The sequence below is a fragment of the Camelus bactrianus genome, chromosome 1 (assembly GCF_048773025.1).
Source record: "Camelus bactrianus isolate YW-2024 breed Bactrian camel chromosome 1, ASM4877302v1, whole genome shotgun sequence".
NCBI classification, from domain to species: domain Eukaryota; kingdom Metazoa; phylum Chordata; class Mammalia; order Artiodactyla; family Camelidae; genus Camelus; species Camelus bactrianus.
In genome coordinates, this window is record NC_133539.1 from 21644698 (window position 1) to 21662764 (window position 18067).

An 18067-nucleotide genomic window follows, 5' to 3' on the forward strand; every position below is an offset into this window, starting at 1 on the left:
GGTCCTCTTGTTATTATTGGTATGTTTAAAAAGATAAAGTTTAGGTCACCTGAGTAACATCTTCCCCACCCAGAATACTTCCTTAAAATAGAAACAAACACTTAATTCCTCTCACAGCGGCTGCTCCTGTTCACTGATAATAGCGTGAGGCCATAAAAAGTAGGCATATAACGCCTTGTTCAAGTGGACCTTCCTTTAGGTTAAATCAATACTACCTTACATTGCATAACTTCACATGGGTGAGATAATGAAGATTGCAACATCTGTGATTGCTTCAATAAAGAAATACATGCATACAGAGAGAGAGAAAGAAAGGGATACAGGGAGGCTGGGAAGAGAGATGTATGTATTAATATATATATATTAGGCTTTATATATACCTGTGCATAAAAGTTACCTTAGAATGTCTACACCTACATAAAACTGGAAAAATCCCTCAATAATGACCTGAGTCAGGGGGTAGAAGGTTGATCTGTCAGCAACTCTCTACAAATAGCATGTGCGTGTGTCCAGTGACTAATCTACTACCATGAATTTCACATTTATTCAGCTCTCAGAATGATAAAGTATAATTTTTGTTTACAACATGTATTTAATTTCATTCATCTCAACATCTGGCCTGTTGAGGTGATTCACATTTACAACTCTAAGCACTCCTTCACTCACTAATATCTTCTTAAAGATTAACTGAGCTTACAACACTACTTAATGTATAGAGACGTAATGTTCCCAAAGGGACATACACAACTCAGTTACACTGGAGTAGGAAGACTAGTGTAGACTTGTTGTGTCACAAATCTTCTTTGAAAACTTGAGAGGTATTGCTCTGCAGTTGATGCCAGATTCTCTGCTCTCTCAGAGTTCTTAGAGTAGCACCACCTTCAAAAGCCAAAAATGGGGTCAAAGCGAAGGGCAGTTGCAAGGCACCGTTCTCTCAGCACCTATGAGGTCATGTTTGCAGCTCTCTTTGTCATGTTGGTGGTGCTCTGTGCTGGTTTAATCGCAGTGTCCTGGCTGGGAATCAAGGGATCAGAAGGAGGTAAGTCCCATGGAGCTGGCCACTAAAGGTGCTCTCAGATGAATGTACACACTTTAATCTCAGGAATCCTGCCAGTATATTGTATTCATTGCTGTGCTTTTGTGACAAGGTATTTATATTGCTTTCAGATGCTCCACTGTAGTTCACTTCATAGAATATTAAAGGGAAAAACAGTTTGTATATAATTTGGAATTTAATTCAGAATTCATGCCTGAGACTAAGTTTTTGGTTGGTTGGTTGTTGGTTTTAATCCAATCCATTCAGCCACTTTGTATCTCTTGGGGGGGGGGGGGATTAATTAATTAATTAATTAATTAAATGTATTTTTAATCACGGTACTGGGGATTGAACCCAGGACTTGGTGGATGCCAAGCACACACTCTACCATGAACTAAACTCTCCCTGCCAGATTGTTTTGAAAATTAAAAAATGGTAAATTTCTCAATTTCAACATAGCCCAGGGATCTGTTCTGATGTAAATCATAAACATAATCAAACATTGTTCACTATAGAAGCTGATAAATAGGCCAAGTTAAAGAAAAATAATGTTCTTTATTTCTGGAGAATTGTATCTTCTTTCTCTTATTAGTACAACAATTTGAATTGCAACAATGTAAGGGAATTTGGTTGTAATCATGGACTTAAAAGATCTCAAGCTGCCTGAGTAGCAATTTGTGATTGACAGAAAAAAATAAGTAAAGGTAACTAATATTTAGAGCTAAATTACCTGTACCAACTGCTTTCAAAGATCTTCAACTGTATTCTCTTGTTACAACAAATCTATGAGTTAGTTATTATTGTCACCATCGTTTGATATGTGAAAAATCAGTGACAAATTTTAAGTAACTTGTTTAAATCTGAAACATGACTAGATAGTGCAAACTAGACAATCCAACTTCAGAACTTGTGCCCTTATTTACCATTTATTCATTTATAGGATAATTTTTTAAATTAATGGCAGCATAGCAAAAACCTGGATTTATTTTTTCTCAGAAAATGTTTGCATTCTTTTAAAATGATGAATTATATATGGGCATATTAATTCCTTCTGAAAACTCACAGGGCCAAACCTTTTAATGTGAGTGATTTTGGTTTTACCAAGAAAATTCTCCGCCTTTGAGTTGGTTCTTTTCGCCAAGTAAATAAGTAAGTTTAAGTTAGAATATAATAAATGTAATTTATAGTTTTATAAAATAATTCCAATATAATCCCTGGTTTATTTAACTACTATAGCTATATGCAAGGGGTCCATTTTAAAGAGAAAGAAGGCTTGTGGATATTTTATGTAATTATATGAACAATTAAATAAATTATAGAGGCTCCTGGAGACTTTTAGAAAAGTAGCTGCTGTGGTCTTACTTAAATGCTGTGAATAACTTCAAGGATATGTAACCATTTGAAAGTCCATTAGAATCTTTGATGCTCAGTGAAAATACAGAGGTTGATTATTTTACCAGTAAAATAGAAAATACTTATAAATATTAATATGATTTAATTGTGAACTACTGAATATAAAAAGGGATTTGAGATAAGTCTAGAATAGAACACCAGAGGACACAAGACATACTACTTTTAATACACACTTTTACTTTAATACACTTTTAACTCTTTTTATTGGAAATCATTTTAGACTTTAAAAAAAAGCTGCAAAAATTGTAGAGTTCTTTTATAACCTTCATCCAGCTTCCCCTAATGTCAATGTCTTGTATATACGTAGTACGATGGCCACAACCAAGAAATTAAAGCTGGTACAGTATTATTAACTGAACCACACACTTCATTCAGATTTCATCAGTTTTTCCACTAAAGTCCTTTACCTGTTCCGAATCCAGTGCAGATTCCTACATGGAATTTAGTTTTCATGTTTCCTTAGTCTCCAATCCGTGACAGTTTCTCAGTCTTTCCTTGCCTTTCATTTTTAAATACTCAAATCTTAATGTAATTTTGAGTATTTAAAAAACAAATGAAATAGTATAATAATAATATGTTACATCAATTGTGTAATGATAACTGTTCAGACTAAGCGTACATTTATTGTTTAAAATATTAATTCTAATGTTCCTTCTGGAATAGGAGGTTTGTGTCAATATATGACAGATCATGGATTCTGAAGTCAGTCAGTCCTTTGTCCAAATTCCAGATCTGTCACTTTTATCATCTTGGGAAATTTTCTTAATGAATTTATATCCCAATTTCCCCATCTGGGATAAGAAGAAATAACATGTTCTCATACCTGGTCAATGTATCATTATGACTACCTTTACTAATGATTTCATTATTGTGTGAGTTTCACCTGAAGCAATTCATTTTAAATATAAATATATATCAAAGAAAATATGCTGATAAAGGGATTGTATTGGGCTTAATGGCACATTTAATTACTCATGTTTATATTCAACTTGTTAGCTTTTTTCTTACATTTTTTCATATTGAGATAACAAATTGTCTGCAGCATTCTCAATAAGTTCTCCAGTAATGACAGTCTCCATCTGATGGCAAAAGGTCATACATACCAATTTTATAATTATTAGGATGAAAGAAGCAACTTCAAGGCTATGTTTCAAAGTAACACACACACTAAAATCTTCACAGCAAACTACATGTCGGAAACCAGCAGTGTCCCTGGATGCTAGGTGTTCAAGAAGTATCTGAAAGCAACTGCAAAACTTTTAATGGTACATTTCTCACCATGTTTCCCTGAATGAGTTCCCATAATTGGCGGAAGCTGATCATCCCTGTAACTTCCAATAGGAATCTCAATAACAAAGAAAATGGAAAAAAAACAAAAAACAAAAAACAAAAACTTGGAAGCTTGGAGTGTTGGTTAGACTTCAAAGAAAAGAAAAAAAATGGGATAAAGAAGTTCATTTTTCAATCTTTTAAAACAACCAGATACCTAAAAATTTAAAAAATAAAAAGTAGCTGATTATAAAACATGATGACTATAGAGGGAAAAACAAGAACTCCAGGGCCAACACATTAAGCCAGAACTTTACTTCCATGTCTTAACCGGCAGGTACATATTCTCCTTTATTCATAATTCATATTTTCAGTGTTTTGCTTCTTATTAATTCATCTAGATGCAGAATTTGGAAAAAGTCATGAAACCAGAGGGACATTCAAAATAACATCTGGAGCTATATATAATCCTAATTTGCAAGACAAACTCTCAGTGGACTTCAAAGTTCTTGCTTTTGACATTCAGCAAATGGTAGGAGACCTTCTCTTTTCACCTAGTTTAAAATTTCATTGCATATTTTTATTAACTACTTGCCAAAAGATATACAGATCCTGTTCTTTTTGAAACAATTAGTTAATAAATATAATATGCTTAGGATATTTAAAGGTATGAGACCCATTATCACAGACAAAGAAATTGCTCCAATCCAGTTCTAAGCAGAATATAAAGATTACTTTGTTTACATTTTTAAATGAAATCTTAGATTTAATATACCTGTTTAAACTTTTCTGTTTTCAGATAGATGAGATCTTTCAATCAAGTAATCTGAAAAATGAGTATAAAAACTCAAGAGTTTTACGATTTGAGTAAGTAAAGCTCAAAAATTTTAGCTAGATAGAAAGCACAGAATCACAAAATAGTGACCTTTTGTTAATATTTGTAAAAGAGTGTCACTATTTTTAGGAGAAAATGGAACATGTTGAATTTTCAACATTTTTGTGAAGATTGGGAAAAGTGGGACAGTAGAAACTTCTGTATATGTAGCAAATAATACTAATAGCTCTAGAAAGTTGGTCCCATGCTAACATGTTTCTCCTGAGTTCAAGTCTTGCAGACACACAGGGACAAGGCTGAAGCTGATTAAATGCAGTTGCATAGAAGTGTGATGTTCAATGTACATCAAGTGGGAGCCATAGGGGACTCAAGGTCATTGGAGAATGCAAAGAGCCTCTCTTATAGAAAGGCTGATGATCTCTTATCTCAGATCAAAAACCATTGAACAAGGGAGCCTGGCACTGAAGACACTTGGTGTACAGTCTTCACAAGAGTCCTGACATTAGCAAGAGTCCCTAGTTCTTAGTGACCAAGTAGAGGTAAAGAGGTCAAGTCAAAAGTGAAGAGGTTGTTTAGAAAAGCAATGACAGAAGGCCAAGTGAGGATTAGTTAATGGGCAGAGGGAAACTTCAGGGCTTGCAATTTCTTGTCGGAACAAAACATATCCACTCAGTGGAAGCCATAATGAAGAAAAGCACAAAGCTTCATCATTTTATACCAAAAAAAAGTCTCTTTTTCTCACCTACTTCTCTACCTGTATTTATCATCCTTTATCCCACTGCATATTCGTGATGTCTTAGTGTCAGTAGCCAGTCAACCCTTCCCCCATCTACATGCAGTCTTCATTCCTGTCTACAATACAGAGGCTTCTACTCCTGTTTTCCAGGGATTAAAATCTCTGACAGCCTCTTTTACTGGCCTAACTTCGGGTCTAGAAGGAGACATGTGGGCTCTCAGGAAAGGTTAGTATTATTATTATAGTTTGTTTTTCTTAAAGTGCTGTTTTAAACTACTTACTTAGCATTTATTCTGTGACGGCAGAACCATACATGCAAGAATTTATTTCACTTTTAGAGCTATTTAGCTACTTTGGAGTGAGTGGAACCAGTTTCTCTTTTCCGGTTTTGGAGAAGATTGAGTGTGGAGAGCCATATTAAAGCATCAGTTCGCATTTAGTTCCCAAAGCTTGTAGTCTTCCTTAAGGAGAGGTATTGCGGGTACCTGCCTCACCCTCATTGGGCTCCGCCCAGTGAAATCCACGCAAAGCCCAGGATCTAGTGCAGAGTTTATTAGGATAGTTTTCCTAATGGAAGCCTTTGTCTTTTCCTGTTTACAACATGCTAGATAACTTTGCTTTTCTAAAAGTGGAAAATTTGCTGAATATAGACTTGTGTACAAGGTCTGGTGGTTTATCAAAACCCCAGCATTTTCTTTGATACTTAAGTAATCTTTTATTTCTCTAGATGGTAAAATCACTTTATTTGAAACTATAAATTATTTGAGCTCAAGAATTATTTCTTTCCCTTCAGCTACCTAGGAGACCAATATAGAGCCTAAAACTTGATACATATTTTATAATGATACTCAAATAATATACTTCATCAGTGTAGAGAGATTTTCACCTAGTTGTAGCTGAACTACTTTTAAATCAGAAGTGAGTTGTTAAAGATGCAATGCAAGGAAATTTCATGAAAATGTCTGTAAGATAAATTACAGGTATGTACTTTGGGAGACTGAGAAGAAAAGGATAAGAAAAGAAATTCAGAGGCAGGAAAGAAAGTAACTAGCAAATATTTAGGTTTACTTTAAATAGTTGCATGTACAATGACATACTCCACTCATAGAAGAAAGTGGCAGACGCCTATTAGCTTTATAAATTATTTTCATTTTAATCTCCAATTGATAAAATGAAAAAATGAAAATAACTGAGTTCCCACTAACAATAGCTACACCAACTGTGAAAAATACATCTAAAAATCCTTTAAAGCACCTATTTCCATTTTTGTTACTGATTTTAATGAAAATCACACCCCATGCACGTGTATATAGTCAAATTGCTCGGAATACTAAACTTGGTCATTAATCTATCTCTTCTTCCTTTTAAAAATATTATTTAACATCAACTCTTGCCTCCCTGCAAAATTGTGTGTGTGTGTGTGTTCACAGAGCCACTGCAGGACAAGCAAATGGTTTACCCTCCTCTGGGAACCCTTTCTGTTATTCTGCTTTGTGGAAAGCGCTTTGACTCAAAGAGCAGTTAGCAGTCGATTCCTTTAATAAAGGTCTGTTTACCCTTTGTGGCAATACGAAGCTGATTTTGCCCTTTGAGCACAGATGAGTCACAAAGTTAGGAAAAGAAAGACTTTTGTTTATTCAGCAGCCCTAGAGGTTATCAATATCATTAAGGAAAATAAGAGATAAGAAACATTTGATTTATTGCACGCAGGCTTTCTGTATAATGATAGGATTTATCTGCTCAAAAAAAAAAAAAAAGAAAGAAAAAGACTCAGTGATTCCACTGGAACAAGTACTTTGAAATGAAAATGAAAATGGCCATTGTTTCTTTTTTCTTTCCCTAAAAGAAGAATTCTCATTACCGTAATAAATAAATCCAACCTCACAGCAGTGATAGAGATCATTGCTAAACTACTGAAATAAAAGCTTTAGCTTTCTTATTAGGTGAAACACAAACGTTTATTATGGTTTTCCTGATTTCTACTATGTAGCTCTCTTATCTCAACATAAACACTGAATAAGAAATAAATTTTAAGAGAATACAACTGTATGTGGATAATAGGATATGTAACTCCTGTCCTTGCAAAGTGTAAATTATTAAATATGATGTATAATTCACAACTAAGAAAACATCTTTCATGCAGAGATGTTTCATTATGCCTGAGGATGAGCTAATTCAGTTACTTTCAACTCAGTGAAAGAAAATTCCAGATTTGCACTCTCTCTACCGAAACTACCTTACCTCTTCTACTCCCTAAGCCAAATGAAATAAAGGCAAGTTTTCAGTCAAATAAATATTACACAAAGAGAAAGTTACACAAAGAGAAAAATCCAGTCTAATCAGAATTAAAACTATCTGCTATGCAACCAAGGATGAGAGGAATATGTGGACTTGAAGACAGAGCAACTAATGAACATTGTTCACCTCACTTTATTTTAACCATATTTAACTCTGTCCATTTAAGAATTTGGGGTGTGAGGGTGGCTAAGGAGACAAGAAGAAGAAGAAGGGGTTATGGAGAAGGAGGGAGGACAAGCAGAAAAAGAAGGGAGTAAAGGAGGAGAAGGAGGAGGGGGAGAGGGAGGGAGCAAGGGAAAGGCGAGGGAAGATGCTCTTTTGCCAAAGTAGGGAAGCAATAAAATATCTATTTCTTCCCCCCCAAGAGTTCACCCAGATATTTTCCCGATCTATTTGGATATAAAGTTCTAGCAACAAAGTAAGATAGTTAAAACCTGGACCTGCACGCGTGGGCAAATGTGTTGTATTGTCTTTCCAACTGCAAAATAGTTCATAATGGTGTTGACAGAGGTGGTTATAGGGGTGGGGGATGGGAACTATATAAAAACACATCTGGGAAACAGAGGTTTTGTGTTTAATTCCTCTCTCTGATACTAATAAGCTGTATAACTCTAGGCAAAGTTAATTGCATTATTCTGAGTCCCATTCTCCTTATTGCTGAAACTACAAAGTCGGCCAACATCAGATGTAAAAATGGAGTCAGTTCTTTTTTCTGGAGCTTCATTTTAAATGTGGGATGAAGCCTGAGAGTTGTGGGCCAGTTAGGATTTTTTAAATTGCACTTAACAGGACACATGACAATAAAAGTGCCTTGAACAATAATTGTTTATCGTCTGACATCGCAACAAATCTGGAGGTTTCATCAGAGGTTAATTCAGTGGTACAACGACAGTGACGCAATTAAGAATTTAGGTGTTTTCCTTCTTTCTCTATGCTATCTTTAGCTTGTCAATCAGAGCTTGCCTCATGGCCCCAAAATAAATGTAACCGTTCTGACAATCGCATCTAAACGTATTGACATTCAAGGAAGAGGAGTAGTAGTCCACCACAGGTCTTTATTTTATTAAATATGGAAATGTTTCCCAGACATTTCCCATCAGTGCCCCCTCCTATTTCACCAACCAGGGCCTGGTCATACACCTATGAATAAAACCATCATTGACACAAAGAATGATTGGAGAAGCCGTGACAAAATAGAGAGTTATTCTCAAATAAAATTAGGGACTGTCTAGCACGGAAAAATTAACAAGTGTGGAAGAGTAGATAAAAACATTGTCTATGACAAAGTCTATCTTGTCAAGGACAAGAGATTCGACAGGTCAATAAATCTGGGGAAACCTGAACTAAATAGTTACTAAGAAGCCTTGTCATTTACAAGATTTGGTTACTATGATTTAATCAAATGATTGAAAAGTTAACATTCTAACATTTTAAAATTATTAATAGAGGTGAAATGTGCAATTATTGATCAGAGTATACTGTTAAGGGAATCACTTCTGCTAAACTGAACCTGAAAATTAGCACAGAAACTAAAAAAGAATATTCTACTGAGTGTAAATGCTGACCCACTACAATCTTTCAGGAGCATTTTGATCCTGTATATAGTCATGAAGGGAAAAAGACATTTACTATAGGCTCTATTAAGACAGGTATACAGACTCTTTAGGAGTTGATGAAGACCTTCAAGAAACTCTTTATCTTACAAATATCACAAGGATATGAATCTAATTGCTTACATTTCAGAACCAGCAAACATAACTATAGGCAAAATTTTGTTCTCCTTAGTCTGCCTCTTAAGGATCCAAGTACACCCTGAGCTCCCCCAGCTTCCTGAGGGGTGCAGAATGAAGACCAGAGAGCTGGAGTTTGTCTCCAAAGTGGTTGTAGCCTAAAAGCACAGTAGCAAAGTAGAAATGGAGACAGAAGAGGGCACATCTCTCAAGTATCCCTCTTGGGTCAAAAATTTATGCATTTTTATGATTCTTTAAAGTATAAACAAATTACCACTGAAGAAAACTTTTAAAATGCATGTTTCAGAGAAGATGAAGTAAAAGGGAAGATAACTTGGGCCACGTAACTGAACTCTAATGTTATGGTCAGAGGTGATGTAGGCAAGATAATCCCAGCCTTTGACCATGAGACTGAAAATCCCATACATCCCCAATAACCCACTTATGCTTGTCTTCTTTCTACCCTTTGAAATCAGGGTGTATTTCTATATTTTTATTAAAAACAGAGAAGAAAAAGTAGATATAAGTCAGTTGCTGTAAGCTAAATCTCAGGCCTTCATTAACTATATAGAAAAATTTTCTTTGAAATCGGTGAACCTACTTTAGACTTCTTCCTACTTAGAAGTCAAATGTTAAAAATGAAGGATCCGCACTCTTCACTTTTTTGAAACAGTAAAGTGAAAATAAATGTCATGATACCATGTGATTTTGTTTAATTTGACATAAATGACTCTGGCCTGGCCTAGCGATTAGTGTGCTGATGTGGGACTCAGAAGTGTCAGGGTATCAGGTTCTAATTCTGACTATGTTTTTGTATTCTTGGAGAAACATTTAGTCTTTTCTTTTTCTTCCACCTGTGAAACATAGATCATATTTGACGTGCCCTACGTTGTACAGGTGTAATAAGGATTAATAAGAGGATAACTGTGGAGAATTTCAAAGACACCTGGCATAAATTGGGCACAAACCACTTGAAGGAGGCTGACTTTTTTCTCTTCTATCACTTTTTGCTTGGCAGAAATGGCAGCATCATAGTCATATTTGACCTTCTCTTCTTCCAATGGGTGTCAGATGAAAATGTAAAAGAAGAACTGATTCAAGGCATTGAAGCAAATAAATCCAGCCAACTGGTCACTTTCCATATTGATGTGAACAGCATCGATATCACAGGTATCTGTGAACATTATTTGATTTCTTTGATTCATTAAGCTATGAAATGAAAATTCTAGCTATATACCAGAGAGGCAGTGGGATCACCCTGGACTTCAGGAACCTGTCTTATTGCCTGAGGTAACACATTTACATAAGAAAAGTGAAATATGGAAAACTGTATTTGGAGAAAAATATCAGTGATAAAAAGTTTGTAAAGTATCAAATATCAAAAGGGTTCTGAAAATATTGGCATTCATAAACGTTCGTGGCTCTGATGACATTTTTGGCATTGGCCAAGCACAACCAGACTTTGCAGAAACCCTCCATTGGAGAGTGATGCTCATTGCTTTCTGATAGAATCGTAGAGATTATTAGATTACCTAACTGAGTGGCAAGTCCAGTCTCTAACTGAGGACTTAAAAGAAGGAGAGGAAGTAAAAAGAGAGGCTAATGAGTTTGACTCATCCCAGTTACTTTTAAAAAAACCTCATTTTTTAAATGATAAATAGTGTTCAGATAAAAATAAATCAAAGGGGAAGAGATACAGGGCATCAAAAATAATAGCAAGACAATAATGTCCATGAGTGTTAGGTTATTGTAAATTTTCCATTCTGGTTATCCTTCGTTCAACTTAATTCAACAGACATTTACACTGTGTCCTATTTTCTTTGAAAACAATAGTAATTTGTCAGACCCATCCAGATCCGCAGTCTCTAATCTGTAAACCATGAGGCTAAATATGTTTTGGAATTCAGAAAACTTTAGATGTTAGAAAGCTGATCGGTATATAAATATCCATTTTAAGTGGAATAAAGGCAAATTTTATATCACCTGTTGCCAGTTCAAATAGTTTTGCTCCAGAATGAGATCAGTCAGTAGAGATTTGCTTCTGAATCAAGTATATTAAAACATGCAGATGTGTTTTGTTTTGTTTTGATTTTGTAATGGAAGATACTAAATCGAGGACCTCGAGTTCCTTTTCTCTATAGTACAGGTTCGTCGAGCACAGTTTACTTTCACCAGGTCTCCTGTGTGTAGTACGGTGCCTGTTCAGTAGGAAGTGCTGCTGAACTAAAGTGCTACCGCCAAAGGGCTTACGTGCCCCTTCTAGTGATGGTTTGGTCCCCTCTGGCACAGCTGCTGGAAAAGAGACGCTTTTGGATCTTTGTCTAATTCAGATTAGCTAAAACAGGTGTTTTTCTTATCAACAAATTACTCCTGGCATCAATCCTATTATGTGGTATCTTTACTACCCCCATGTTGCATAGGTAAATTTTATAGAGAGAATATACAGAGATTCTGGAAATTCATCAAATGCACCACAATCAACTAATAATGAAACAATTAAATAATAGGAACATTCAGTATGAGATAGGATGAAATGGAAACTCTAAGAGATCAGATACTCTGAATAAATATTCAAACTGCACTCAGTTCTTTGTGATCTATTTATACCATAAGCTCTAATTTTGAATCAAACTTACTTTATTCCAGCATCTTTGGAGAATTTCTCTACAATAAGTCCTGCAACAACTTCAGGTCAGTACTTAAGGCATTTTAAAATATGTAACTTAGTGACCGTAAAACTCCATAAAATGACGTTAGGGAAGGATTCAACTTTTTTTTCCTGACAACTCTTTCTGAGACATTTAGTCTTCACATCAAAATGTAAAAAGCATACATTTGCTTAGGAATAATGTAGTTCATAATACTGCAGGGTTCATAACGCCTAGTTACATATGCAAGGATATGCATTTCCAATTTCAATGCTCCTTTCATATTTTAAACTCTATATACATATATGCATATATGGGTGGGTGTGGGTGTGTGTGGGTGTGTGTTCTCAAAATATGCCTCTGTTCATGCAGCCTTGAAAATGAAGCCATGACACTTGTAAGGTCACTAAAAATGAGGGAAAGGAGTTTAAAAGATAATCAAATGGTAACTTGCAAAATGTATTGCACTCTTTGGAGAGAAGAATCTAGGGCTTAAGTTAACTTTTTGCTCTATTCTGGCATTTTCTTCACTCCATCTTTCTAACTATAATCAGTCACTACTACTTATAAAATTTAGAAATTCACTTTGTCTTATCAAGATCATACACACTATTAAAAGGGTGCTTTGAGAAATTATCAATAATTTTAGAATTAACCTGAGTTACCTTAAAATGTAAAATCACTCCATTGTAGAAAAATTATTTAAATTGAAGTCAGAAGATTTGAAAACTAATCCTTTCTCTGCCAACTACCAGAATCACTGGGCATTTCAACCTCTGAAAATCTGCTTCCTATAAATTGTGAATAATAAAATTTTTATCAATATTTCAGAAGTCATTCTTAATATAAAATTTATATAAAATGATTTTAATGTGTAAATTGTCATAAAACCATAAAGATATGACTTTCAGTATTATCTATAATCATGGCCATTTTTATAATATTTGAAAAATCTATTTTTTAAAGTATCTACTTGGACTGGGTATACATTTTACAAACATTATCTCATTTAATTCTCAGAGTGATTCTGTACAGAGGTAATATTTTTTCCACCTAAAAATAAATAAATAATCAGGAACATACCCAGAGTCACAGCTGCTACACGTCAAAATTAGGAATTAAAATGAATTCCTTTCGATTCTAAAGCCCGTGGTCTAAGCATATCTCAAGCTTCTATTTCAAATAACATCAGATTAACCTAGAACATTTAAGTCTACAGCCATTATGAAACTAATGAATCCTTATGTTTAGTTACTGAAAATTAAAAAACATCATCTTCTTTATTTAAAGAATAAAAGATGACTTATAAATCTAGAAACCTCTGCTCTGTAATTTGAAGAATCAATAAAAATATAAAAGATTTATTTTTAGATCCCAATACTAATAGTATATTCTTAAGTTAATAAACACCAATAATTCATAGTAATTTTTAAAACGTCAAGTAAAATATTAAACAGAAAGAATTCCTAATAATCAGTTTTAAAATGTAATCATTATTTTAATGTCATTTATTTTTATAGACAAGTTAACAACTAGAAGTCCTCTGCCAACTCAAGGTAGGTTTTAATAATATTACTTCTCTTATCTTAAAAAAGTTTTTGCTAATGTTTGATTTTGGGGCTCCTGAGAATTCTCTGATAATACGGCATTTAATAGGACCCCTATCTAATAGATTTTAAAAACTAAAGCATAAAAGTTTACAGTTTTAGCTTAAGATTCTACAAAAGTTAACAATATATTTCAGCTAATTAATGCCTGGATTATCTGACCTCACTCCATTCCTCCATCTATTAGAGCCATGGTTATTATCTACTGCTAAGAATGCCACCAACAAGGTTAAAATGTTTGCCAGAGAGGATGTAGGTTTCATCAGATGTGAGGGATTTTTTCTTCATTTATTCTCTCTGTATACAAATAGGAGATGCTTGCTGTCTCTTCTTAACACTCATATGTTGCCAAACCAGTACCAAAGTAGCCTTGGATTCAACCATCCAACAATTTTTCATTAAATGCCTACTTTGTGCCAACTCCTGGGATGTCTTTGATGTGACAGTTTCTCTGGATTCTTAGTAATGATCTACTGTGCTTTTGTCTATCTGCTGGTTAACTAAAGTGTCTTCTCTGGTCCTAACTTACTCTTCATGTTAAATGATCTGGGTGTGTACCTAATCTCTTTAGGTATACTCTGTAAAGGCAATAATGTATAGATCTTCAGCTCCTAAAATAATACCACCATTTTAATGTTATTAGAATTTATATCAAATATTATATACACACAAGGAGAGAACACTTGTGAAATTATAAATACCCTCTGGATGAGACTTAATAATTCTTGAATAAAATGGTTGGTGTGATGTTTGAAAAGCAAAGTGATACGTGAATCATTAATCAAAATGCTTTATGAAACAGATCTTCACATCTCCAAACGCACAGAGGTCTTCCGCGGTAAGATAAGCATGCCTAGGGTTGTATTTAGGTGTTATCCACGTAGTAGCACACCATACTGAAAAATAAAGCTGCTCTTGAGCCCCCAGTCCCTTCTCCAATGTAGAAAACTATTTATAGCATCTAAAATCACCTTTCAACACGCTTGCAAGAAAATATTTTTAGGATGGAGAATAGCTAATTCTTTTAATCTAAAAATCAACTAAAAAAATAATTTTAACATATTTTGAGAGATTTATTTCTAAAAATTTAAAAGCAACAAATATCTAAATGAGTGCTCTGTTTTTTTATTTCTGTCTGTTTATTGATTCATTGAGTGATTCATATAACATATTGAGGACCTCTCAGTTGTGTAAAATGCCCTAGGAGAACTACGTGGAATGACTTGGGGGAAAAAATCAGTGTTAAATCAAGAAACTCTTGATTTCAAACAAGTTTTTCCCTTTACTATCCTGAAGACAAACCCACCAAAAATACAAGAAGTGACTGAACCATATGCCCAGTTCCTTGTGGGACATTTGATCCTGTTCAAAATGTCCATAAGAAATTTGTCCACACCAAAAAGATCCTTGATAATTTGGCCCCATCCAAAACCATTTGTCATGGACCAAATTACAGTCGTGGACATTTTAGATAGGACCAAATTTCAAGGATCTTTTGGTATGGACCAGATGTCTTAAGGACCAAAGATCTCAAAGACCGAAATGTCTTATGGAGCAAATGTCCTGTGGTCATTTTAGGCAGGACCAAATGTCTGCTAACAACCCAGTTTCCTCTGGCCGAAGGAGATGGTGCCTAGGGAACAGAGAGCATGAGAGTAATATTCAACCCATGCTTTTCTCTCCTGGGGAGGGGAGCAGAAATCTCCTTTCCTACATGTAAACTGTAGGAATGGGATCAGTACATATTTAGTCCTATATTTTACACTTTATGTAGGCATATGATAATCAAAATGAAGACCAAAAAGTAACATGCAATTCTCAGTCATTGAAAGGGCATGGGTGAATCTACCTGTAACTGATCCCACCTATACATGATGTTTGGCAAGCTACCTAGTCTTTTTGAACTTTGTATTTGTTGTCTGAAAGATAAAGATTAAAATATGTACCTTAGAGAGTGGTCATGAAGAAGAGAGAAAATACGGACACCATTGTACTATCTCAATTAATGACTGGCACAAAGGAGGGATATAACCTATATTAGATCCTTTTCCCTTCCCTCTTCTGACTTAGAAAAAGGTAAAAAAGCAGTTGGATATTTCTTATAAAATGGCTTTTCAAAAAATGAACTAAGGTTAAAACAAGATGATTGTACTTGGTCATGCTAATTTTAATCTGATCATTTATTTGAAAAAAAACTTCCTTTTCCTGTTATTAGAGACTGTGTTGAATTACCTTAATCAAACCTCAAAGAATTATATTAAAGTAAGTAGGTAGCAAAATATCACATTCCCTCTTTTACTGGATTGTGAGTCCCCAATCATCCTTCCCATTTACTCCTCTCATATGGCAAGAGACCGTAGATTTATAGAGGGGAACGAGGCAATTAAACTTGAGAACCGCAATTTCCAAGCAGTAATTTATTATGAATATGCCTTTCAGGGATGTTAAGTTTATTTTCATTTTTATATGCCTGGAAGACAGAGTTTGAGAAAAATCAACAAATGCATGCATCATATACCAGGCGTTAGTACTGTTATAAATTCTGCCGAAGAGAATTTTTGGATGATAGCGGTACAAAGTCCATGAGGATCGTGTTCTATTGTTCAGCTGCCTTTGTTGCCAATTACTGTAAAGTTTTACTAACCCACTTGGAACACTAAGGGGAGAGATGGGAACTGAGGGTGCATTACACCAATTGATGTCCTGGCTGCTACAGAGTGCCTGGAGGGGCTCTTTGGGGCAATTGTTCATATGCTTGAAGGGTTTCTAGAAAATGGCCTGTTCTAGTCTTTTGTTGCTTACTGTGTAGGCAATGATTGCAGAAAAACAAAAGTTTCACTATCATGGGCTTTCTCAGTCTCAAAGAAAATGCAATCCTGCTATAGTTCTACTATGTGGAAGGCTTTGGGAACTGAAGAAAAAGAACTGGCTGATTTAGTGAAGAACATGAAATTGAGTCAAGAGAAACTAAAGTAGAATTATGTTCCTCAGTTGAATTAATTGCCCCAGGACTAAGGCACAACCACTGTATCTGACATAAAAATGCATTTTGACTTTAAGTATTTTTTTCCTCTGCATTCGAGAGAACAACATATATATATGTATATACAGCTAAGCACTCTCCCGTAATTTAAGACATTTTGATGCACATGATATCAGAACTATTAAAGTATCTTTCCACTGTAATTTCATTTGAATTGAACAGCCATAGTCTTGCCAAAAAGATTAAATTTATTCTATCAAAGTAGATGAGAATTTCTGTAAGGTGATCTCTATTTCTAATGCAGTACAATGAAATGAACTTGGTCTCTCAGAGCAAACGTTCATGGATTCAGATTACAATTTCATTACTAAGTGAGCTATAAGGACCTTGAGTTTAATTTGTCTCACTTTTGGCCACCAAGCATTATTATTACCCTCATTTAAATCATAGGAAAAACAAATAAACCTCAGATTTCCAAAATATGATTTTCAAATTATAATCTTGTATATAACACTTATTGTAACTGGTTTGGAAGGAAAAAAAATAATGGATTTCAGTCTTTTTTGTCCCCCACAATGCTCACCACAGTGGCTGTACAAAATAGGCACAAAAGATTTCTCACCCTAAATCTCTGGAAATTATTGTGCTCAGTCTGAAATAATCACATTTGAGTGTATACTGAATCCTTCATAATACAAATATAAATAGATAATTAAAACCTCCCATTTGCAGAATTCCAAATAATACTAATTTACTGGTGGGTTTTCATACTATGCAAAAAAATTAATATCCTGAAGATAAACAACCATAAAGACATAAAAATATGCCAGGTGTTTTCCCACTCAAGAGAACAGTAACTAATATTCAGGCAACTTGATCAGCTTCTAATAAACAGAATCAATTATTATTCTCTTTGTGTACATTTCCTTCAATAGAATTCCTTAGCTCCTTTCCTAAAAATTCCCTATTGAGAAGTATAGGATAGATTTCTTAGAAAAGGAGAAAGACTAGAGCAAAATTAAGGAATGGAATGGAAAGCTAAGTAATCCACAAGTCAAAGAACTCTAGTTTTAAGAACGGAAGGTCATTTCTACAAACTAGCATCTGGCTAATTTTTTTCGTAGTTTTGTTGGAAATTGTAATGATAGATGTGCATGTAAGGAGATGAGAGGGAGACAGAAGACTAGGTAAAAATACAACCTGATAAAATCCTAAAACAATCCATCTATGTAACAAGACGACATTCATATTTTCCATATTGGTTTCAATATGAGGAACTTCTCTTTATTCACAGACCAAAACAGCTGAGTGTTTATGCAACAAAGTCCAGAGAGATAGAGTGTACAACCTAAACAAGATTCTAGTATTTCCACCTTCAAGTCAGAATATTTCAGACTAGAGTCATTTTGTGATCCCCCCAGCTGTTGCGCTTACAGTCACTGTCATGACGAATGACCACTGGCAATGCACTGGCCACCCCAAAAGCAAAGCTGTCATCTTCGGCATCTCCTT

General features: G+C 34.7%; 1 protein-coding gene across 1 annotated transcript in view; it reads left to right on the forward strand.

Moving 5' to 3' along the window:
- The first annotated feature begins 738 nt into the window (after window positions 1-738).
- The window catches only part of TMPRSS15 (transmembrane serine protease 15), a 107090-nt gene continuing 89761 nt past the window's right edge, over window positions 739-18067 (forward strand). The window contains exons 1-6 of the mRNA XM_010960134.3: window positions 739-1039; window positions 4120-4250; window positions 4518-4585; window positions 10336-10487; window positions 11964-12008; window positions 13486-13521. Coding sequence (XP_010958436.1) covers window positions 895-1039; window positions 4120-4250; window positions 4518-4585; window positions 10336-10487; window positions 11964-12008; window positions 13486-13521 — 577 coding nt within the window. The 5' untranslated portion in view covers window positions 739-894. The remainder of the gene's footprint in view (window positions 1040-4119; window positions 4251-4517; window positions 4586-10335; window positions 10488-11963; window positions 12009-13485; window positions 13522-18067) is intronic.